We start from the raw sequence: 25470 nt of genomic DNA on the forward strand, positions 1-25470 counted from the left end.
GTGCTGAGAGGTGCTAAGCAAAGAGAGGAAAGAGACAAACTTGAGGGGGTCGAGTACACCAACTGTGACTTTCTGCAGGAGGTGAGGGATCCTGGGTGGATGCACTCGTAGTAAAGCAGGAGGGGCTTTCTCTGGGGCAGAGGCTCATTAACACACAACCTGGCTCATTTTTTATGTATAGATTTATGAAAGGCAACACCAAGCTTCACCGCTGGCAAGTATGTTCCCCAAAGAAATAGAAGTAAAGACGGAACCAGAACAGCACAAACTTTAAAATGATCTCCAGTGTGGCCATTTCCATCTTTAATCAAAAGCAAAGACACCTTAGGCTGATTTCTATAACGCAGATATCACATTGTGTTTCACCTGCTCTTTATCAGCTTTTAACTTTTTCTAATTATGAGTCCTACTTACTGTCACTCCCTGGGTCTCACGTCGCCAGATCATTTACATAAGTGTGAAAACTTTGCATGCCTTCATCAGCATGTTTCAGCGTTCTTCGACGTTATCACATACTTAAAACGCAAACTTTGATGAGCTAATTCACAAATAATATGCTATATAATAATATGGAAAATATATATTCACTGGCCATTTCATTAAATATGTTTGTTCAAGTGCTCTTTAACACATATGTAATCAAACCCGACCGCTTTGAGCTGAAAGGAGGATGACGCTACTTCAAATAGCCACTTGTTACAACCAAAGTATGCAGAACAGCATCTCTGAACACACAACACATCCAACCTTGAAGCAAATGTGGTACAGCAGCAGAAGACCACATCCAGTGCCACTTTCATCAGCTAAGAACAGGGCATTGAGGCTATAATTGGCACAAGCTCACCAAAATTGGACAATACAAGACTGAAAATCGTTGCCAGGTCTGATAACTCTTGATTTCTGCTGCTACGTTAGGGTCAGAATTTAGTGTGAGCATCCTTCCAGTCTACCTGAGTATTGTTACTGACATGTCCATCCCTTTATGGCCACAGTGTACCCATCTTTTGATGGCTGCTTCCAGCTCAAGCTGGTTAACCTCAAGCAGGTTTCTGTATTTCATTTGAGTTCAGTGAACTCAAATGGCCTCTACAGTCATCAGATCTCAATCCTGTAGACTGAAATCTGATGACTCCTTTGTGATGTGGTCGCTGAATGTACTTTTAAATGCATCTGGAGTTGGCAAAAAAATGACCAGAATATAGTCAGTGTTTAAGACGTAATATTAAAAAGCCATAGAGTCACAGTGGGATGAAGTGAATAGCAAAGAAGGAGAGAAGAAAAAATAAAATCAAGCAGTTACATAAATATTCACATCACCAGGAAAGCAGCGGTAGCGGGGAAGAGCTTATAAGAGGCAATCCACAGAAAAATCCACAATCATAAATATTTTGATTAAAAAGACAGCAAGCGATTTATCAAATACATCCATAAAGTCAACAGTGTGAGGATCTATCAGCATGTAAGTCTGAAAAACACAAATAAATGAAGACACAGTGGCAACGTGAAAAGGAAGAGAAAAAGAGACAGGGTTAGGCGGAGAGGACTGCTGGCTTTCTAGGCTATTTAAAAATCAGTCTTCAGTTTTCAGACCCTTCTTCTGTGGAACCAGCTCCCAGTTTGGATTTGGGAGACCGACACCCTCTCTACTTTTAAGACTAGACTTAAAACTTTTCTTTTTGATAAAGCTTATAGTTAGGGCTGGATCAGGTGACCCTGAATCCTCCCTTAGGCCTAGGCTGCTGGACGCTTCCCATGATGCACTGAGTGTTTCGTCTGCACTCATCTGTCTTCACTCTATATGTGTTTATGCAAGACTCTGCATTTAATCATTAATTATTATTAATCTCTGACTATTCTATAGCATGTCTTTAGCCTTGTGTCCTCCCCTCTTTTTTTTTTTTTTTTTTTTTTTTTTTTGCCTGTCCCGTTTGGCTCTTTTGCCATCAGAATTGTTGTCTAAAGGCAAACAAAGATGCCCAACGGATTTACTTTACCAAACTGACCATCCCAGCCTTGCCGTAATGGTCCATTTGATTCACCTTTTATTGTTTATTTTATTTTCACTTACTGAATACGGGACAGACTTGACTGGGGGAAAGAAGGGGAGAAAGAAAGAGGGAAAGAGAAACAGCTGAGAAGAGGGACGGGGAGAAGGGCAAAAGACAAAAACCAACAGAACGGGCAGAGAAAAAAAATGCATATATCAATCACCTGGATCACCTGCTGAGAAAGAAAAAAGAAAGCAAGCAGAAGAGAACAAGAGTAATAGAATAAACAACATCACAATGATATATGGGAATATGACAGTAAATACTAAATGTTAAACATTATTGTGCAGCACATAAGATCAACAGAACACAGTGTGCTTTGAGGTAGGAGCCAAAAAGGGTGTAGTTTGTGGGTGTGATCACCCGTGTGTACACCTGTGAGCATGGACGCGCTTGTTTTTTGTTTTTTTAAAAGGTTCCTTCATGTAATAATCTGCTAGAGGGTGTGGGGGGGCCACAGCCCCGTCCTCCAGGGCGTGAAGCAGGTGTGGAGGAGATCAAAACTCCAGACATCCAGAGGCCCCCAGAACACAAGAGACCAAGGAAGACCAACAGAGGGGCAGCTGCGCCACTGTCCCGGAAAGAGCTGAGGAGAGTCCCAGATGAGGGCTCACTCAGCAGCCGCGGAGCAGAAGCCAGGGGGAGTTGCAGTGACGCGCCCGTGAGCTCCGCCGGCAGCCAGCTGCGCCTGAGTGACCGAGCCCCAGGCCGAGAGGCCGGGGGCACCCCACCTCCGAAGTGGCCCGAGCGAGCCCCAGGCTCCAGGCCCCGATAAGCGGCCGCCAAGGAGTGAGCCGGTGTGTACCTGGACGCCCATCCCCGGACACAAAGAACCACCAACGCACCGATGTCTGAGGGGGTCCGCCACTGGCAGGGGAAGTGGTGGTAGGGGGAGATAGGCCTCCAAACCTTGGAGGGCCTGAGATGTCCCCAGAGAGGTGGCGCCTGACACCCAACCTGACATATAGACACAGACATACAGGCACACACATATACAAACATCCATTCCCACCCTCATGCTCTCATATGCACTTACTCCACACTCAACCAACGTGGAGACAGACATAAAGAGACGTTGTACACACGATCACACTCCCCAAGCGTACTCTACAAACCGGGTCTAGGTGCCCTCGCCCCTGGAGGGGGGAACTGCACCCAGACCCAGGTGGTGTTTCCCTTTTCCCTGCGGTGGGGGGAGGCAGACCACCCCGACTCCGCAGCAGCAGGAAGGCTCCACACTCCAGACCGCAGTCGGACGGCCAACTCCTCCTCCTAGTCCACCTGCTCCAGCAGGTCGCAGAGAACGGGGGTGAGAGAAGACTCCAAACCTCCCTCCACCCGCTCATTGTAATGTTGATGCATGTGTGTTCTAAGGTGCATTTAAAACCCAGGAGGGCTTGGAGCTACCTGCCAGAGAGCAGCAGGTAAGCGCATGGTCCCTCCTGCTAGCCCTCAATGTCTACGTGTATTTAAAATTGAGAGGTGGGCAACGATGCCAGGGGTGGGGTGTACACCCTGATGGTACTTTGGACTCCGTGTATCGTGCCCACCCCCAAGATCCTATATGTATGTGTAATGAGAGTGTGAGTAATGTGAATGTCTAAGTTGTGGGATAAAATTGAGGCAGAGGCAGCCAGAAGGGGACAGGGGGGGGGTAGCCTCCTCTGCACCCTGGTGACATACCCCTACTCCAAGGCCCTGCATGTGTGGGTGGTTGTGGTGGAGCGGGAAGAGGGAGGCAGCTGGAGATGGGGAGGGAAGGAAGGGAGGGGCAAGTGACCCCTCCCTGGGGCCAGCTCCCCCGCTGACCCCAGTAGGCACCCCCATACTCCGCGACCCGCCAGGGAAAGGGGGCCCAGGCCCATCCAGACCGGGCCCAGTGCAGCAGCGCTGCCCGGCCCCACAGAGCCCGGGACAGTCCACCCAACCCCACCACAGAGAAAACTGCACCCACCCCACCATCCACTCATCTTCCAGACTACATAAGACAATAAACACCCAGGCTGAGATCTTCCTCCACCTCTCCTGTATCTCCCCCTCCTGCAGAGGGAGCTCCTGAGGAGAGGAAAGCTCCTGCAAGATGTGACAATCTCCCCCACCAGTTGAAGAGCCCCCCAGGTGGCTCGACGCACCGGCGGCACCCTGCTCCAGGGCTGGGCCCCCATGCACCCACCCGCCCACAACCCCGGCAACACACCAACCAGGACCCAAGCCCCCGAGGCCCAGTCCGGGTCCCAGCCCAGAGACGGAGCGCCCCCAGAACCTCACGCCCATCCCGGACCCACCCAGGGCCCCTCTAAACCAAATAGTCACAGCAGATGGCTGGCCCTTCCTGAGCTTGTTCTGCCAGAGGTTCCTTCCTGTTAAAAAGGAGTTTTTCTTTCCGCTGTTACCAAGTTCTTGCTCATAAGGCGGTCATCTGATTATTGTAGGCTCTGGAGAGACTGTTGTTGTGATTTGGTCATATATAAATAGAATTGAATTAAATAAGAGTGGAACCAATATTTATAAAGGGTGAAAGTTGATACAAGATGGTGGAGGAAGAATGAAGAAGGAGTACAGAGAGGGACAGGAGGGCCTTTAACACAGGGGAAACTACAAATAAGTGTTACATACCTTTATCTTCCAGCTTTCTCATGGCCTAAGATAAGCTCCCTCTAGCTACAGGGACACACCTGCCACAGTTGGCTGAGGTCCACCTCACGTTCCTGGCTTTTATACCCACTGGAGTGTCTCCTCTCAGGAGAGGCCTGGTGGGTACAAAACCCATACAGAGCACGTGTGTTTTGCTCTCCAAGTAGAATATCCGATGGCAAGATTAAGTTTTATCTAACCCTCATTCCACACTCAATACATACTACTGTGAGGTTAAGCACTGTTACAGTCCTAAAAGGTGTATTCAGAGTTATAGCAAACAGCTTAAAACAATGAATTGAAAGTTTTTGCAAAGGACATCTAGAACAGTGTACCTCGAGCACTTTATGTGCACTCATGTTAATGGGAAAGCTGCTAATCTCAAATTAAATGAGGTCATATCTCTAAAACATACGAGCTAATTTCAACAAATATTTAATCTATAGTAGTACCAAAACTTCCACTGTATGTGATCATCCTGATCATATTTGATCTACAGGTACCATTTGTTTTTAAGTTTTATTATATTCAAGTACAAATAAAAATGTATTTTAGTCCACTGGATAAAATGGTCCAGAGTTGAACATATCCAGCTACCTCTTTGTTATTAAACCCCTCCTCCTGCTGCAATTTACATCAGTGATCATAGACTGGAGCATATCACTGTGATGAAGCTAACATGATGTGCTAGTTTGAGACATATATCTGCAAGAGATTTCAGTTTGCTCATGTGAAAGAGGAGTCTTTCACAGAAAGGTTAGACATGGAGTTCCACAGGGCTCTTAACTCGGCCCAATATATATTACCTTGTTAATGTATCTTCTCTATCATTGAGACTTCTCCCATATTAGTTTCTCTTCACTGCTTGCATTTAAAATCAAATGGAATTTGAAACCCACCCACCCAGCTATTTTTGCATTTATAGAAAACTGAAGTTACTACATTTAGAGTATATATATATATATATATATATATATATATATATATATATATATATATATATATATATATATATATATATATATATATGTATATATATGGCGAGAGAGAGAGAGAGAGACAGAGAGAAATAGAGAGATAGATAGATATATAAATTCCCCGCTCGCCCCTGCGGGCGGTCAATCCTTCAAGCTCGGGTCCTCTACCAGAGGCCTGGGAGCTTGAGGGTCCTGCGCAGTATCTTAGCTGTTCCTAGGACTGCGCTCTTCTGGACAGAGATCTCCGATGTTGTTCCCGGGACCTGCCGGAGCCACTCGCCTAGTCACCGCACCTAGTGCTCCAATTACCACTGGGACCACTGTTACCTTCACCCTCCACATTTTCTCGAGCTCTTCTCTTAGCTTGGTCATTCTCCACCACCTTTGGGGGCGTTTCCCATTTTGACCTCGGGACTTCCTGGTTATACTCGGCACCGATGTTCCTGTATACTATGCCGGCCACTTGGTTATGGTGTTCCATGTATGCCTTGCCTGCTAGCATCTTGCACCCTGCTGTTATGTGCTGGATTGTCTCTGGGGCATCTTTACACAGCCTGCACCTGGGGTCTTGCCTGGTGTGATAGACCCCAGCCTCTATGGATCTTGTGCTCAGAGCTTGTTCTTGTGCTGCCATGATTAGTGCCTCTGTGCTGTCCTTCAGTCCAGCTTTGTCCAGCCACTGGTAGGATTTCTGGATATCAACCACCTCCGCTATCTGCCGGTGGTACATACCGTGCAGGGGCCTGTCCTCATATATATATATACGAGGACATACACACACATATAAGTCTCTGCTTCCTAATATAGATTAGGAAGTAGAGACTTCTCCCATATTAGTTTCTCTTCACTGGTTGCATTTAAAATCAAATGGAATTTGAAATCCATTGTTGTTGTTGTTGTTGTTTTAAAAATCTACAACACACAGAATCATGTGATCAAAACTGGGAATGGGATGCAGAGCCTTCAGCTATCGGGTAACTGTTCTTTTTGATAAAGCTTTTTATTAGGCCTAGCTCAGGTGAATTTACTGGGGTAAATAGTATATAAACAATACAGCATGTTATTAACTTTGTGTATTATTTCCTCTGTAGTTTCCTCTTTTCCCTCGCTGTCCTCTTATCCTTTGCCTTTCTTGCAGGCATCTCTTGTTTTAGTGATATCTGTTTCTTATGTTTGATTGCTGAACCCACCAGTTTTATAGTCTATCGTTTCTCCCTAAGTGGTCTAGGAAAATTGCCACCCTGTGTATGGGTTTGCTATGTAAGGCCCTCTGATTCAAATTCATTCTTAGATTTAGTTTACAAACACATTTAACTTTCTTTAATAAAAGGCCAAATGTCCTGTCTCTGAAGCTCCATAAGTGAGATGCTTCAACTCCTATTGTAAGTTGCTTATCTGGAGTCATGTGTATGTAGGTAGTTGACAGCACTGAGCATCCTTCAATAGAATTATGCAGACAGGAAGCACAAACACATATGAAAAGATGCATGCGTGTGTACGTTCCCAAAACCTTGAAAATGGTCCGCTGTGTGCATTCCAGCTATTTACCAAACATGAACACACACACATACACACACACACACAGCTGCCAGCCATGTAGGCCAGCTCATAATGTGTTCCATCTCAACACGCTTCATTTGCAGTTAATGCTGCAAGGCAGAGAGACAGAGATATGAAGAGAAAAAAAGAGAGAGAGGGAGAGAAAGAGATGCAGCAAAGGACAGAGAGGGAGATAAATATCAGTGGCTCTTGGTATAGATACATAGCTAGAAAGCTCAGAATATGCAGTGACATTAAGCAAGACACACAATTTTATTACACACGACTGTGTTCTGGTAGCATTGATTTTAATGGAGGAACATGGCTGAATCTTGAATTTTGTATTTGCCTCCTTACACCTTTCCTCCCCTTCCTCTCCTCCTCTTCTCCCTTTGCCCGACTCCCCTGCACCTCTCTCTCATCCCATCTCTTTTCAGTAACAAGAGGATTAGTGGGAGACGAGCCGATGTCAGCTGAGGTTGTGGGGAGAGTGGGAGGCACGGGAAAGGGGAGGTGAAGAGGAGAGGAGGGTGAATGAAAGGCGGTATCGAACGCTGACCTGTTTTGGGCTGATAAGCGCCGACTGCTTTGTGCTAAAGCCACTGGCTTTAATTTGGGGGCCGCAACATTTGGAATTAATTATCATACATACTCCAGCACTGCTGTGGCTTACTGTGTACACTGGCTATTACATCCACTCCAATACAAACTTTATACAGCTTATGTGCTGGAACTTGCTGTTACACAGGAATCTGACTTGCTTTATAAAAAACATTTGCATAAAATACAGCTGCACTACAGCGTTAGTGTAAAGTTAACAGAGGGACGTGAGGTAAAGTATATTTTCTGTTCTGGCTGTGGGCTAAGGCAACAGGAAAACACTATTCTTGACCATTAAAATGTATGTAGCCTATTATACTGTATAATCAGGGAAATGTTCTTTACACAGTATCATTTGTTTTCAATGTCAGCGCTAAGGTTTTCGCCTAGCTCCATATCAAAACTTGAAATTAGCGAACATGATTCTTGTCCTCCAATAAATGATTACAGCACTGACGGCCACTTTATTAGGTACAGGTTGCTAGTCCTGGGTTGGAGCCTTTTTTGTTTTACAGCCTTAATTCTCTGTGGCACAGATTCAACAAGGTGCTGGAAAAATTCCTCAGAGATGTTGCTCCATATTGGCACGACAGCATCACACAGTTGCTGCAGATTTGTCTGCTGTACATCCGTGATGTGAATCTCAAATGTACTGTATTGGGATCTGGTGATTGTGGAGGTTATTTGAGTACAGTGAACTAATCGTCATGTTGAAGAAACCAGATTATTTGGGCTCTGTGAGTTTTGTGCATTATCCTGCTGGAAGCAGCCATCAGATGTTGGCTATAAAGGTTTGGACATGATCATCAATACTTAGATTGTGGTGTTTTAATAATTTTCAGAAAATATTCCCCACATCGTTACACCAGCAGCAGCAGCAGCAGACTGAACCGTTGATACAAGGCAGGATGGATCCATGTTTTCAACCTTTTAATCCTAACATCTAAATGTTGTAGTTGAAATTGAAATTAACCACATCAGACAACATTTTTCCAATTTTCTATTATCCAGTTTCGTTGAAACCTCACTCTCCTCAGTTAGAGGAAATGTGTGCTGAGAGATGCTCTTCTGCATACCTTGGCTGTAACAAGTGGTTATTTGAATTACTGTTGCCTTGCTATGAGCCTGCTGACATCAACAAGACATTTTCACTCAGACAACTGACGCTTCTTTGGACCATTCTCTGTAAACCCTCGAGATGTTTTTGTGGGAAAATCTCAGCAGATCAGCCAGTTCTGTCCATGTCTATATACCTAAATACACTGCGTTGCTGCTTTGTGATTGGCTGTTTAATCATTTGTGTTAACAGGTAGTTGACCAAGTGACCAAAGACCTGAAGAAGTGGTTGGTGACTATAAATTTACACTATAAAGAAAGGGCTGTAAAGATGCATGACATTTTGTAAAGTAAACCTGTGATTCAAGAATATGGATAAAAAGTGTTTAAACTTACTTTATCATGCAGCATTTTCCAACTTTAGTTTATTCAGTTTTGAGTCTAATTCTGCTGCTTGAATCAGCTCATAACACATCCAAGCAAAATTATGGTGCAACAAGTTCCTAGCAAAGGTTTGTCTTTGTGGAGCCTTAACATTTGTTTTAACAATTCAATCAAACTTATAATCAGTCTTTGCATATGTGTTAATTATAGTCTTTTATTTTTTTTAAGTGTTTATGTGCACTTGTCTAATGTCCTTGTTAATTTTTTTTACAAGTCTTATATAAAAAAAACCCCAACAACTCACAATTAATAAAATATCTTTTGCTTTCATTCTTTAAAATAAATAAATAAAAGAATGTTCAGTGAGTCACGGTCCTCTTATTCATCAGTCCGACACGATTCAGTGAGAGGTTACTGTTGTCCTGTATAGTAAGTTAAAAATTTGTTTTATTAGATTTATTCATGCTTATAGCCCTGCATGGCCTCTATCTTTAAACCAAAAATGTATTGCACCTCACAGAGAACATGGCCTCAAAAGACCCCGTGTACGTGTAACCTGTTAATTAAGAAGCATCAGTAGTGCTGGTAGAAGAATTAGACTTGGAGAAAACGCTGTTTTGAATATTTAAGCTACACTCCAGCTTCATATGGATAGACGCTAGAGTGGAATCACTCTTCTTATCTAACTCAGCAGGGAAACAAGGCTGAGTATTTCCATAAATGTCAAACTAGTTATCATTTTGGGGAAAACAACATTACAAATGTGTTTATGTAGAGGAAACATTGATTTAAAAAAAATTAAGGACATTCTGTGATAAAATGTCAACAAGAGTCACAGAGCCGATGGCTGCTGCCTGAGCCAAAGTACTTTAACATCAGCGTATAAATGTGGAACTGTACGTGTGCAAAATAAATCAGGTTAACTGCTGAAGCTGTAGACGTTTATACCTGTATGTTGTAAATTGCTACATACAGACGTGACGCTGTGTTCCCGGGTAATTTGGAAGGCATTTGCCTTTTTTTGGAGACTGCTTCAAAAGTAGATGTATTACTGACAATGAAAAATACCTTTCTTTTGATACTCTCATATGTATGGGCTCAAAATGTGGTCATAAATATTTTGTACTTGTAAATCAGGATTTGTATGTGTAAAAAAGATTTGTGTGTGGACTTAGCCAAAAAAAAACCCTGCAAGTTACAAGTACAAATTTTGACCCTATTTTTCTTCATTTCATCTGATTGGTCAATGTCATGTCAATCACAAATGTAACAATCCAATCAGAGAACAGATGGGTTTGGCTGTTGGAGGGGCGCTTTTTTTTGAAATCCTGATTTACAAGTACAAAATATTTATGACCACATTTTGAGCCCATACATATACAGTATTTTATGCATATCTGAGGTCGGGTGAAAGCCTCATCAGGTTTGTTTAACACTAAAAAGCAGCTGTTGTTACCATGGAACACCGGTCACATGTTCAATGCTCGATCCAGCAAAAACTAGAACCGATGTAGATGATTCATTGATGTTTCTCACAGGACTTCGGGCATCTTTTTTACCATTCTCATTAACCGTTAAGCCTAACTAGCCTGATTTTACTCTTCATTCTTGGATTTTGAAGCTTCACTGGGTTTATGAACAGCCAGAAGCATTCCTGGTGCTGTATTTGTTTTCCCATCACACTCTAGCACAGGTCAGACATGGTTCACAAACTCTGCATCTAGCCGGTCTCCACACTTGTTGACACTGAAATGGACTAAGAGAAATAAACGGTGCACGATACAGTTATTAAAAGTAAATGTGCAGGAGCAGCAGCTGCTTGACTACAGTGGATTGCGAGCAGCTTTAGAGGCGGTGAGAAGTGGCTGAGTGGCTCAGCAGGGCTGTGTATATGTAGGCCGTGTTCTGCATGTTATTTCCTTGAAGTCATCAGACCTACGCTCCCCCATCAGGAAAAGGCTCTTATGATAAGTGGCAGCCATGAAATATGCACAGCCTGTCGTAGCCGCCTGCATTGCTTCGTGGAGCCTCGCTTCGCTTCCTTGTCCCCTCCCTCCATCTTATTCTCCCAGCCACTGTCCCTTCTTAATGCTTTTTTCTTCTTGCCTCCCTTCATTGTTGTTCAATGCCGCCCTCTCCTTTTCATCTTATATTGTTTCTCTTTTCCAATTGCTCAGCAAAACCCCCGTCTGTCAGCCCTCATCACTCTAATCTCTCTGTCTTCTTACCTCCTTTGCTCTCTCTCACTGTCCTCCGTCCCGTCATTCTCTTTTAAAATCAAATCAGTTCGGTCTCCACGGACAGAAACGGAGCGTGCGTTTGTGTGAGAATGACACGAATAAAGAGCAAGTAAATGAGGGGCTGAAATAAAAAATATGAAAGCATGGAGCCACGGAGCCACAGACAGTTCCTGCAGCAGATTAAAACGTACACAGTGCACTCGAAAACACACTAAACATCTTGTAATGCGTCATTGAAATTCTTTATTTTGGGTATGTCGGCTTTTCTTGAAAAACAAGCAAAAAAAAAAAAGAAAAGAAAAAAGAATGGCACATGGAAAGCATTTTTAAAGCATTTTTTTCTTTCCTTTTTTCAGTATATACCTATGCTCATACATAACGTTAATAACAGTAGCTGGAATCACACAGTCTTTGAAGCACTGCTGACACAGAAACATGGATCATCCTAATATGTTAAATATATATCATATCTAACTAATAAAAAAGGTTAAAAAAAAGTTGTTTTTTTCATGCACAGTCCTTTTTTGCTTCTCCATCAGCAGGAAGGAATCATCGAAACAGACACAAATCCTGGAGCAAGACTTCTCTTCCCCTCCACATGTATAATTATATGTATATATCAGTTTTTAACAGTAATATATATGTTTCATTATATATATTTCTATAGTTGCTGTTGCTGTTAGATTTCAGTGGCTGAAATAAATACTGACAATGGAGGTTCGACATAGAAAGTAGACACAGGCGACATCGAGTCATAAAACACATTTTCATTCACACTCAAGAAAAACGATAGAAAACTGAAATGTTCTCCCCTGCTGAACTCAGCATTTAAACTCAAAAGACATCCAAACGAGACCGCTTTAATCAAAAGCCAAATTACGGTATATTATAGGCCTCTGTCTCTGCTCGCATCTGATTGGATTAGAGGGACCGTGTGTTACAGTATTCTGCGACAAAATGATGATGATAAAAAATCTTAGCGATGTCAGTTTCTTGCTAACCCTTCCTCACCTTAGACACAACCTTAACTCTATCTGTAGGCGACAGGGCTCTTTTATATCTACCATTTTTTAAAAAAAAGTAATGAATTAAGAAAATTACAATCATTGAAGAAGCCCAGAGTATGTGCAACTATAGCTAAATCAGACATTACTGTGAGTATAGCTGTCACATATGATTAATTTACTGTTATCTTTTAAAGCTTCTTAGCATCACTGATAGCTGCCACTCATTCAAGTGAATTTACTGTATGATAGCATTTCTACGCAGTGCACAACCCTCTACAATCTGCTAGCATCGCTTGTTTGGACTGAAGCCGACAGGATAATTGCAATCTGTCACCTAATCCCAGTATAAATGATGAACCCCTAAACCTAAGCAAACATCCAGGTGTGCCAAATAATTTTCACAAAAGGGAATTATATTTGAATAGGATAATTATACTGGATCTAAACATTCCTGCAGTTGCTTTTTTGGCTATCAAATAATAAGTGGATCTGCAAGTAAATGGTACCTCCTGCACCAAGACTTTCAATATTTTGGTGGGGACATAGAGGATGTATTCTACCCAATCTCAAGTAAGGTCAATTAAAAAAAAAAAAACCTTGATATTTTCTCCTAAACTCATTTTAAAGAGTTACGTTTGATGGCAATAACAATAATTAACATTTAAACTATGCATTATAAAGATCCCATTCAACTCTGATCAAGTGGATGCCTGAAGACCTCCAACTGCCACCAGAACAAAAACCATCAGCTGCAGATATACAAGAAGAAAGTTACTGAACCAGAGTGTTAACGCACCAACTTTGCAGACAAACAAACCCCCCCAACGACCTCCTCCACTGTCCCTCTTTAATAAGTGGCTAGAGTCAAAGAGACACAAAGCCTGAGCTGAACAGACGTACTGCTAACCTCACCACCTCAATATGTAAATCACTAACAGGATTATTGCTTGCTAGGGAAAACAAAAGAGAAAACACAGAGTTTTCTACTTCAGCAGGCCTACTGTAACATTACCTTCTGTCCCAGTTATTCTTATGGCAAACACAGACAGCAAATCACAGTGGGTTAAACCTCAACTCCTACTTCTAGAAAAGTAGACCAAAAACCCAGGAAAGCCTGATATATTGTTCTGATTTTCTGTTTCTCTGTCCTTAAAGAAACTTTTCATAGGCTAAGTGACTTTTAAAGATGCTCAAGGACTTAAACATGCATTTTGACAGCAGAGACCTGGGCCCACTTTTGACTTTCAGACAAGAAATCCTAACCTGCAAATCAGCTGTGTGTTTGAGGTGGTGCTTTCCAAGGTCTACAGAGGTGGAATTTGGCATCACTGTTCATCCAAACTAAAATTTTTTTGGACTTTCTAAAGCCCTAGCCGCACAGACCTAGAGACCAACCTGTGACCCCTAGCATCAACCACTTGATGAGAGGATACTAGTGGATACCAGTAGATATTAGTGGATATGAGTGGAGACTCGTCAACTGGTTGATGCTAGAGATTGATTGATGCACTGCTATGTGAACTTGATCTAAAAGAGGTATACGATGATGCTGCACCAAAAACCTTCTTGGGATTGCGTTGCTCACCTTTAAAACTTTTCTTCAAACTCTCACCAACTGAAGCAGTGAAACCATGAGAAGTGCAATGCAAAACTAGAAAGGCCAAACTGTCTCCAGTTTGTGGCAAATTTACTTCAAGTTTCACTGCCAGTCAGAAAGTAGTTGGAGACTGTTTGCAAAGAAGCCAGTGTCTTCTTTGCAAACTGTGGGTGACTGTGGCAATCAAGGATCAAGTTTTTGGTGTAGCACCCTCTTTGTGACCAATTTCACCTACCAACTGTTACCAACCACTTGCCAACCAGTCCTAGTGACCGGAGGTTGCGAGAGGTTGCCAACTGGTCTCTAAAGGGTTTGGATCACTCTTGTGACTAGAAAGAGATGTACCTTTTTGACTGCTAGTAAAACATTTTATTCTAATTTCTTTTATTTCTTTCCTAAAATGCAAATAGATTTTTCTATTCTGCCTCTACCACATTAATACTGCTTGATTTAAAGAGGGCTGCCGACATTTACCACGCTAACAAAAGTAAAAGGTTGTATGGACTCACAAAAATGCAAACACATAAGTGTGTTTGCATAGACAGTACTTGTTCCCTAACACAAACACGCTTATACCGACACACACACACACACACACACACACACTGTAAACAAATGGTCAGATATTGGAATCATGCTTTTATAAAACACAAAGAAATAACTGCTAGTCTTTTTCATCGCTTAAATACTGCTTAACAGACATCAGATCAGAGTACAAGAAATGGCATTATCTATTTGTCTGACTCAAACCCTCGGTAAAGACTACATTTCCCAACAGCATTTTTTATGGACAGAAATTACATGCAATCTGATATTTGTGGTACAAACCTGAAAACTCGCAGTATTAATTATTAAAATAATACTCCATGAGCAAATATGCTAAAATGCAGTTGGGAGATAAGGTCCAGGGCTACTCTTGATATAGAAACTCATGCATGCATGTCAAGCATTCCAGTTTATAGGTATAAACACACAGACACTATTATTAATATAAGCCCACTAAGAAGCACACTAAAATTATAGGCTTATCAAAATGCACTGGAAAAGCTGAGGAATGGGTAAAAGAAAAGCTAAATCACATTTCCCACCTGAATAAAAGTTAGAAAATGGAGTGCCAAAGCTATGTTACACAGGACGTCTCGCGGTTGTTTAGTTGTGAAATCCTATAGTTAGATTGTAAAAGTTTTAGTAAATGCATTTATTAAAATATAATCACCCTTTTAGTCACACCCTAACTGTGCTATATGAAATCCAATTATTTTGGTCCCTCGGTTTCGAAATCCATGATTTATGAACTTTAAAAGATCCTAATTAATTTCTAATCCTTTATCTGATTGCGCATGCTAAATTAAACCCAAACTCTTTGTTCACACTGCAAGCAACACAATTTGAAAATCACCCAAGATACAAAAAAAGACAGATTTAGAAAGCACGTCAGATGCTTCTTGGTATGTACTGTGTCATGCACGCTATTGTTCTAAACTGGTTTAGAACGATCATCCGCAACACTTAAACCACCGACAGCAGAAATGAATAACACACCAGCAGCTTTTGACTTTGCAGCATAATGCTGCAAAACGTCTTCAGGAATGCTTTTAAAGAGCTCAAGGTCTTAACTTCCAAATTCCCCAGATCTAACTTACACGATCTGCTGCTGACATCTTGGTGCTCGATATCACAGGACATCTCAGGGACTCTTGTGTGTCTGCAATGAGTCAGAGCTGTTCTGGTGATATGAGAGGGATTTAGGCAATAAAAGCCAGGTGGTTTTAATGTTGCGGATGATTGATGTATAGTAATAACCCTCTCAGTGCTAAGAAAAGGCTAACTGCATACTGTATGCTGCACTGTACTAAGTTACAGCTGTGATTTGATTGTGTTTAATCGTGACAAATTTGTATAAATGCATTTATCCAAAGCTCTCAATGAAATCTGTAATTAAATCGTGCTACAGCACACGAAATCAAGCTTTTAAATCTCAAGAAGGGGCCAACAAATTATCCAAGCTGCAACAGTGTGAACAATGTGTGTTCTTCTCATAAAACCTTACTTTGTCTGTCAGTTTAACGACACAATCATCAGAAATCATCAGAAATTTAAGATGGCACGTTTGCGCATGCGTGCGTGTATCTCAGGGTTAGGTAGGGATTAATCCTGAAGAAACAGTTGTGTATGTTTGCGTGTGTGTCCATGTGTCCATGCGTGAGCTGTAATCAAGCCTGCTCGGTGGCAGTGGTGGCAGCAGCATTTCCTGTGAACTCTGTGTTGATAAAGGAGAATCCCTGGAACTCGTCTTGGTCCAGATTCTGAATCACTTCCTCATCGGGAGGGGTCAGCACTGGCGGGTGGCGTGTGAAAAAACGGTCAAAGTTTTCGGCATCTCGTCCACACTGTTAAGGGAGGGAGGGCGGGGAGGGATGGAGTACAAGGCAGGGGGGGATTTGGGAAGGGGAAGAGTGGGAATGGATAGGAGTGGATGGATCAAAGTTGGGTGGGGGGTAGAAGGAGAGGAAAACAAAAGAAGGGGGGGATGGCAGGTTGAACCAGGGTGTGAGATGACATCACTTTGAACAAGGTTTCAAATATCAGAACAAGTGGCAGTACTTGGGGTGCGCTTGATTTAACTCTCCATTAGTCATGCATAAAATGCCATTTTTTAATTAGAAGTGAAAAAAGAAAAGAGTAAATCACTTCTTGGAGAAGATAAATGAAGCACACCTCAGGTATGCTTTCCCTTTTTCAAATATTTGAAGCATTTTCAACTCAAACTTCCAAACAAGGTTACTGAAGTCTCAAACAGCCTATGGAAGTGCACTACACCGAACTGGTGACCATGCAAGCATTAATGCATGGCGTGTGGACTTTTCCCCTTTATTTGGCAAAAACAAACAAACGAACAGATTTTTCTGCTTTCTTTTAAGGACAGCGGTTGCAAAACTTGGATTTAAATGGATTTCTAAACAGCCGCACTAGAAAAGGCTTAAAGCCACAAGATAATTATTGGTGTAATTGTGGGTTAATTATATGCTGCAGCCGTGGAGACCTGCAGAGATTTGATAGACCAAATCAGATCATCAGGACTGGGGAAAAAAGGCTCTGGATTTTTGCTTAGGAAATGTGCAGTTTGCCAAAATAATTTACTAACCTTCACAATATCCTACATGTGACACTTAACTGAAACCCTTGACATGTGGCTTTCATGATCCAATCTGAGTCTCGGCAACAGTCAGCACTTACAAAGACGTAACTGGTGCCAGAGTGAAATCATCTCCTCTACGTAGTGTCCAATTTACATCAGATGGAATCTGTTTTCTCGTCCTTTTCCTTCCTCTGACCATTGGGAAGCCAAATCAAGCTTATATACCCTTGAGATGCGTTCCCATCTAAGTACATAAAACTGGTTATTAACTTGAAAACTATATTTTTCCCGGCAGTATCCCTCACAGGGACGGTGGGCTGAGCTACTTCCTGCCCCCTCCCCCATCTCCATCACTGCACTGAGCTTTAATTAACACAACAAGGATTCAGTGTCCTCTGACAACATCACCCAGAGGAAAACTACAAACTCATTAAATCTCTGCAACTCCAAAAAAACCTAATGAAATTAAGCCAAAGTGTTTATAGTTTGGGGAAATAATGTGAAATGAGAAATACGCCAGGGTCAGTAGTATTTGCAGCTAATTACTCACATTTGTTTAACCTGTTTGGGGAGGCAGATGGGAAAAATCAGCCGAGAAGGGAAATAAAATGAGTGCCACAAAGTTTAGAAGTTTATGGAAAGTCAAAGAGCCACAACCCGAGGGACACCATGGAGGTAACGGGGTTCATTTTGGGAATTGTCCGTTTAGAAGAAAAAAAAAAAACTGGACAAAAGTATTAGTTACTATATTATTTAGAAGTTGTAATAGTTTAAACTGTATACTACTGTAAGATTTTTGTAGTGCACTCCAGGTTTCATTTGAGACTTCCCACAGAGCATGCAAATAAATATATACGAAAAAACCGTGAACATAGAGGACAAATAAAATGTGTAGATGAAAGGACAGATGGCTTGATGGATGGAGTAGTGGGAAGATGGATGGATGGATAATATCTTTGTGAGGATGATGGAGAAAAAGACAGACACTGGGTTGCTGAAAAGACAGATGAGTGGAAACACGGCACAGCGATACAGTAACTACCAAACAAAATGGTATTTGGAACATTTTTTAGATGTCAGGTGGATGAAGGAGGCAGCCAGTCAGTCTGTCTGTTGGATGATCGGTCAGTCATTCATTAATTCATCAGCTCCTGTTTGTCAGCTAATTCATTAAAGCATCAGTAGCACATAAAGCCACAAACTGACAAAAATCAACAAAATATTAACAAATTAATTCCTGATCAAACCAATAAGGCCTATTGGAATCAAATATCCTCCAGAAACAACAACCCACACCAAAACAGCATCAAAGAAACAAACTTACTATAAATGTTTGTCTGTCTCCTACAAATTATTTTTCCATGCTATTATTTCCTCATTAAAACGGCTCCTTTTCACATTTTTTTTAATGCAAAATAAGCATAAGAATTTTGTTTATTATGAATAAAGTAAACAATGTGTTGCATAAGGAAAATGTAAAAGATAATCATAATGCTAATGATTAGTATTATGAGTTATATTGTAAATAAAACATACAGTACTGTACGGAAGTTTTGAGTAACCCCTCATTTCTTTACATTTAAACTCAGAGGAATTGTTTTTTCTCTTGTCTTTTTTTTAAGTGGTCCTGAGCAAGAGTTCTCCGGGTTTTCTGAAGTTTTAAAAAAAAATTTTTGGCTGCTTTTTCCCTAATTTTCAGTTGAGTTCTTGTTTCTAACCATTTTCTGAGAATTTCTTTTTTTGATAGACCACTGAATACTGGCCTATGAATCATTCAAGCATAAAAACTACTCAACTCAAGAATCAGTCTTTTGTCTACTCAGACAAAGAAACAGTTTTAATTTGTATTTTAGGCACTTTCCTGTTAGTAGCCTGTTAGAAAAACACATCATTCAGCATCAATGACCAAGATAAAGCAGTTTGAAGGGCATCAAACGGTATTTTTGCACCAGCAAGGTCAATTCCAAAAAGCTATCGGTCAAAAACTTGGCATTTCTGGGTGGAAATAGTCTTGGTGGAAGAGTGGGTGACAAGAAGCGATTCTTAAGGAAGGGAAACAGGGAGAAAAGGCTGTGATATGTTAAATTACACAAGAACTGGACTGAAAGTTAGTGGCAACAGATCTTATGGAGTGATGAATCCAAATTTGAGATTTTTGGTTCAAAGAGTGAGCGTCTGCATCTGTAAAACATGGAGGAGGCTCTGGTTTGGTGCCTAATTTCAGCCAGTGAGGTTGGGGATCTTGTCAAAATTGAATTATGAACATAAAAAACTACCATCTGGAAAGCGTGTGATTGGAAATGATTTCATTCTTTTGCTTAACAGTGATCCCAAAAACACTTCAGAGGCAGCCAAAGCAAACCTGCAGAGCAAAATAAACAGTGGAACACTATCAGTCATGGATTGGCCTCCCCAGAGCCCAGACCTCGACATGATCGAAGCAGTGTGGGATCATCTTGGCAGAGAATAGAAGAAAAGGCAGCAAACATCCAAAGAAGAGCTTTGAATGTCCTTCAAGAAGTCTGGAGAACTATTCCTAAAGACTACTGACAAGAAAGCTGCCTAAGAGAGTTAAAACTCTGTTTTTGTTTATAGATTGTATTTCCATATATGGGGGGTAGCTCAAGACTTTTACACAGTACTGTACAAAAGATTAAAGATTAAACTCTTATGAGTTAAAGATAAAATAATTCAAGTTTCAGGGAATTTGTTTTGTTTTTCTTTTTGCCGCACATCTTCGTGGTGATAAGGCTTTTAGTGAGAAATAAAAGGAGAGCCTCCTTAAAATAACACAGAGACAAAACCCATCACAGGTTACTGAAAGAAATCTGGCAACATAGCACCATAAAAGATCAAAGAACTGCCTTCAGATGCTAAACCAAGCTAAACTTTGATGTGGCGTAAACGCAATGGTTCCAAACCTATTTATTATTGCCACTCAAAGGCAGTAAGAGAGAAAACAGCAAGTGACGGGGCAGGGGTGAGAAAGATACAAGATGTTGGAGAGACGAGATCAAACAGAACAAAGAGAGAGATGAAGAGAAAGGGAGAAAAAGTAGCGATGAGAAGAGCTCAGACAATAGACGGTGTGACTCTGCAGAAACACGTCTAAGTCTTAAAAAAAAAAAAAGCCAGATCCTAATGGAGACCTCTACCACACGAGAACGTATACATGTCCTGAATAAAGAGACACACTGCAGTATTACTGGTCCAACACACACGCATGCACACACACCGCAGGCTGCAGGAAAAGCTCAACTCTGAAAAACTCTTTAGCAGCACTGTAGCCTCAGGCTGCGTGGCTGGGGTTTGTGTGAGTATTAGATGACATCATTCTGACTCGGCTCATGATCAAACTTGTTTTGTCGTAAGTTAAAAAAAAAAGAAGTCGTCTAACAACGAACAACACAAACACATTTGCTCTGTACGGACTTATTATCCCCTGGAGGTTTAGTCTAAACTCAGGCTAACCTCAGAGAAACCAAACGCTCTTTTATTTCAACGGCACCAAACTGTAGCTGCCAATTTTCTGCATGTGCATCCAAAAGTGCAGTCAATGTCCAGTATATTTTCCTCTAGCCCACGTTCATCACTGAGCCTCTTTTAGTGTTTTCGCCATCAACATCCCCGGCATTGTTATCATCACCGATGCTGCCCTCATCGCCACACATCCTTCAGCATCACTGTCAACATCATGAGCACCATTTCGAGACTTACCTGTGTGCATTGTCCCAAATTAAAGGAAAGGAAAGAGACAGAAACATCACATTGATAGTGAAAAGATGAGTAAGCCAAGAGAAAGGTAGTTGTTGAAAGAAAATAGGAAGAAGGAAATTAGAATAAAAGAAGAGAAGAGAGAGTTTTTATTATGAGTTTAACCTCTAATGAATTAAACTCCACGTCTCTACTCCGGTCGAAGAGTATTTTGCGCACTTATTATTGTGCGACTTGTGACTTGCACATGCTTATCTGCGGTCATGTCGGGTTTGGCGGGGACGGACTTACAGCTCTCGGTTTGAAGGGTGGTTGCACCTCCTTGTTCTCCAGTTTCTCCCAGTCCATGTAGCGGAAGAAGCTGTGCTCTCTGATGTCTCTCTCCCCCTCTGGACCACAGCCCAGGCGTTTCGCTGGATGCTTTGTCATCAGCTGTGCAGACATGGAGAAGAGAAACGATTACTGTGTGTCCACCTTGCTTTTTTTTTGTTTGTTTTTTTTAAGTGAATGCTTATTCATCTTTCTACCTTTCTGGTAGTCTTGACACTGCAAAAAAAGCTAGTAGCCACATTAGCATCTCTGTGAGGCTGCATTTTCATGCATCTGTGCTGTGAAGTAAACCTTACATTTACAATACTAACATATTGATGTTTAGCAAATATGATGTTTACCACGCTCACCGTCATAGTTTCAGAGAACAGTGCATTGTAATTGCTAACTGGCACTAGATTTAAGCTATAACTGAGAAAATAAAGTCAAGGCCAAGAGACAAGTTGGCGTCTCCCTGGCAACTTTTGATAACTAATGAAAAATCTGTGGTTCCTGATTGGTTGGTTTAAGTTGCCGGCTGCAGCGTAGGTGAAATCAGTCTAAAAGAGGGTTTTTCACCAAAAACCTCCTTCCCACATAGCAAAATTGGTATGGCCCGGATCTGGCCCACACAATGTGGTTACACATGGTCCACATACCACAAAGAATGACGGCCCTTTGGTGGCCCAGATCAAGTTTGCCAGTGGTAATCCGCACATGGGCCAGCACAAGGCCAGTTGCAGACACACCAGTGGTCTTGTGGTGGTCCAGAACAGTTTCATGTCTGGCCGGAACATAATAGTGCAAAAGACAAAACTCTTTAGACTGATTCTTATACAGCGCTTTTCTACTCCCCACATTACTCAAAGTGCTCTACATGCCACATTCACACACTACCTCTAAACTGAGTGCTTCCTAACTACATTCATACTCTTGACAGGCAAACTGGAGGTGCCAGGGATCGAACCACTAACCTTCCGATCAGTAGGTGACCTGCTCTACCGCCTGAGCTACAGCCACCCAGTGGTAAACATGAGTAAACCCTCACTAGGTTTTGGATAAAGTGTACACTCACAAACCTGTCAAACCTGCATTTGAAACATTGGCCACCGTAGCAGTATAGTATTGCAACATGGCATGTGGGTCTTCTAACTAAAATAGGAAAATAGGAACATAAATAGTGCCATCATTGCCAGATCTGGCCCACATCTGGTTGACATACACCCTGCCATGACACCAGTCACTCAGAAGTGCCAGCTTGATGCCGGATCCAGGGAAGACCTGTTTTCTATGGGCCTGGGCCACATACACCAAACCACAATCGGGCCAGATATGGCATGCCATAGCATAAACATTGACATCATTGCCAGACCTGACACACATCTGGTTGACATACACCCTGCCATGACATAGGGTCAGTCAGAAGTGCCAACTTGATGCCGGATCCGGGGAAGACCTGTTTTCTATGAGCCTTGGCCACATACACCAAACTACAACCAGGCCAGATGTGGCATGGCATCACATAAACAGGCCTGGCCCATATCTGGATGACATACCACTTACCATGTCCGAAGTCAGCCAGCAGTGCTGGCTTGACATCAGATCCGGGTCAGACGTGTCTGCTATGTGGGTTGTGATTGCTTTGGTCCATGGCAGATCACTGATGTCAAACTACTCGCCATGTGCTAATGAAACTGCGCCTTACTGCTGCAACCACCGTGTTTTGAAAGGGTTTACTTTGTTCACGGTGTGTGTCACACTTTTCACTTTTTCACTACTGCTTGGCGAGTAGCTGGTGAGTGTTTGCAGAAAAGTTACCGTCTTTCATACAAACTACTGGTGACCAAAGTAATCACAAAGATGATGACCAGTCTGCTAATATGGCATCAGTGCATGTAGGAAGGATTCTGACTTAGAGGTGTTCAGTCATAATCCTGCAGCTAGGACTCCAGGCTTCAAAAACCAATTGGTGATGCTTTTTGACTTTTATATAGGTGTTGTGGATCATTAGTCTAAATGCAATTAGAATACAAGAACTCATAATGTCTGCAAAAAACTTCACTGCAATCCACTGAAGAGCTGTTGAGATATTTTAGTGTGGATCAAAATGATATAGTGATCCGACAGCTAACATTACAAGCCCTGGAGCAATGCTTCTGGTGTTGCCAAAACATTAAACGAGCTGTTTAATCATTTCGTCTTTGCCAAAGGAAAAATGTTGTTTTAAGTGTTAACCGTTTCCAAGTTACAAATGATCTGCAGGAAACTACACTTCAGGAAACTCATGATTTTACAACTTTTTATTTTCATGTGTACACACAGTTACATAAAGGAAGTAGGAGCCATATTACTAACCTGCAAGAGGAGTCTAAATCTGATCTGTGCTCAACAGTGTGCTGCTCCAGTGCCCCAAATTTCCCCTTTGGAATCATTAAAGTTTCATCTCATTTATTCCTGATTCCTGCCCTGGGTTTAAACCACAATTCTTCCACTTTCATTGCTGTTTATGAAAAAGCTCATTATAGTTATTAGAGTTTCTTAATCCTTAATTTTAACCATCCTTCCATTTTACTGTCATCTTGCATGCCTCTCCCTGGGGAGCAAATACAAGCCACCAAGTAACAGCCTGCAGACAAATGAATAACTGTTGTCTTTCTTTCCTCTTTTGCCACAGTAGTCATCCGCAGGCGTAATTAAAGACCGTTTATAATGTCTGTCCACACAAAACCTCCATGGGGGAGTGATGCTACAGTGAGTGTGTGTGTGGGTGGGGCGTGCCTCCCTTAGGAGCAGCAGTCATAACTCATTACATTGCAGCAAGAATAACATTTTCCAGGGGTCAGTCAATCTTGCACTGCTTGCACATGCGCATGAATCTGCATGAAACACATTGGCAGCTCATAATGCATGGGCGCGCACACAAATCCACTTTCTCTACCTAAAGTAACAGGCATAGCGATATATATATATACAGGTGTACCTGACCACTAATGCTGGGAGTTGTCTGATTTGTATGAAAGTGAGTTGATTCAGATGCTGTGGCCATTGGTTTAGGGTCACCGGGCACTGGAGTCTAACCCTGCTGTCATAGGCTGAATGAACAGATACAGACTGGACAGCTGGACAGTGTCAAAGACCTGAAGAATCACATTTGTCAGTTATTTGTACATCAGTGTGTTATAATCTGACTCTTGTCATGTAGCAACAGTTTTAAGGCACATTTAAAAAACACAGCTGTCCTACAGTAGATTAAAATCCCTTTAGTGACTTCATTTTAAAAGTGAAACCCCAAACTTGTCACCTATTGAACAGTAGGTACAGGTACAGCAGCTAGTTTTCTGTAAAGAAAAACTGCAGTGAATATGAACGAACCCTTTTTCACTCATCAGGAGAAAGACAGAGCATCGTATTCAGTCGACCACATAGCAGCCAAACTAAAATTGGGCCACTGACTGCGGATAATAATGGCATATGTGAAAATGACAGGATTTCCCTCATCTCTATACTAATGGGCAATTACCATCTGGCAAACACTAGTTTGACATGCTGTCAATGTATAATGTAATTTCCCTTGGATTTGATTAAATACCTGAAACTCTCATAGATCAACAGGAATAAAGTTATCTGCCTATACTAACCATGTACATCTGCAGTCTTCATTTTGAAGGGTATGCTTCCAGTTTTAACCCAATAAGTCACCAATATTTTAAGTTTCCACAAATATCTCGGAGTACAGCTGGCTGCATTTGTATGTATACATTTGTATGCATCCAATTAGTAAAACATACATAGAGCGGGCTCTGTGTATGTGTGTTGTTAGGCTAACTTCTTTAATGAATACACGCAAGCCACTTTGCAACCCACCTCCACCCCAGCTCCTTTTCATGCTGTATTTGACTTGGTATCATTTCTGTTCTCACTAATGCCTCCATTTTTTCTGCATGGAGGACCTTGCTGCTGCTCTCCCTGCCTCTGGCTTTCCATGTAAGCACAGAAGGGACCCATCCCATGCAGATGGAAATCATTTACATGATTGCAATGTTGGAGATGGGCCATCTGAGACTGAGATCAACTGAAGATCCACAGCGCTGCGATATCAATGCATCTAGGCAGGATTCTGACTTAGAGGCGTTCGGTAATAACCCTTCAGAGGGTAGCTTCACACCAAACACATACACCAACCCGCGGTTCCTCTCATACAGAGCAGGATTGCTATTGCAGCAACA

The 25470-nt window shown here is 41.9% G+C and overlaps 1 protein-coding gene across 2 annotated transcripts in view; it reads right to left on the bottom strand.

Moving 5' to 3' along the window:
- Window positions 1-25470, bottom strand: part of prkcbb (protein kinase C, beta b) — a 109096-nt gene that overhangs the window by 5093 nt on the left and 78533 nt on the right. The window contains exons 16-17 of one of the 2 annotated variants that reach the window (XM_085270721.1): window positions 21227-21367; window positions 11699-16472 (exon numbers count right to left, since the gene is read on the bottom strand). In XM_085270721.1, coding sequence (XP_085126847.1) covers window positions 16296-16472; window positions 21227-21367 — 318 coding nt within the window. In that variant the 3' untranslated portion in view covers window positions 11699-16295. Of the gene's footprint in view, window positions 1-11698; window positions 16473-21226; window positions 21368-25470 lie in introns of those variants that run through there. The other variant, XM_085270722.1, reaches the window with a different exon arrangement.

This window comes from Mchenga conophoros, linkage group LG4 (genome assembly GCF_057382185.1).
Source record: "Mchenga conophoros isolate Kocher_MC1m ecotype Shallow Benthic linkage group LG4, M_conophoros_male_GT1.1, whole genome shotgun sequence".
NCBI classification, from domain to species: Eukaryota; Metazoa; Chordata; class Actinopteri; order Cichliformes; family Cichlidae; genus Mchenga; species Mchenga conophoros.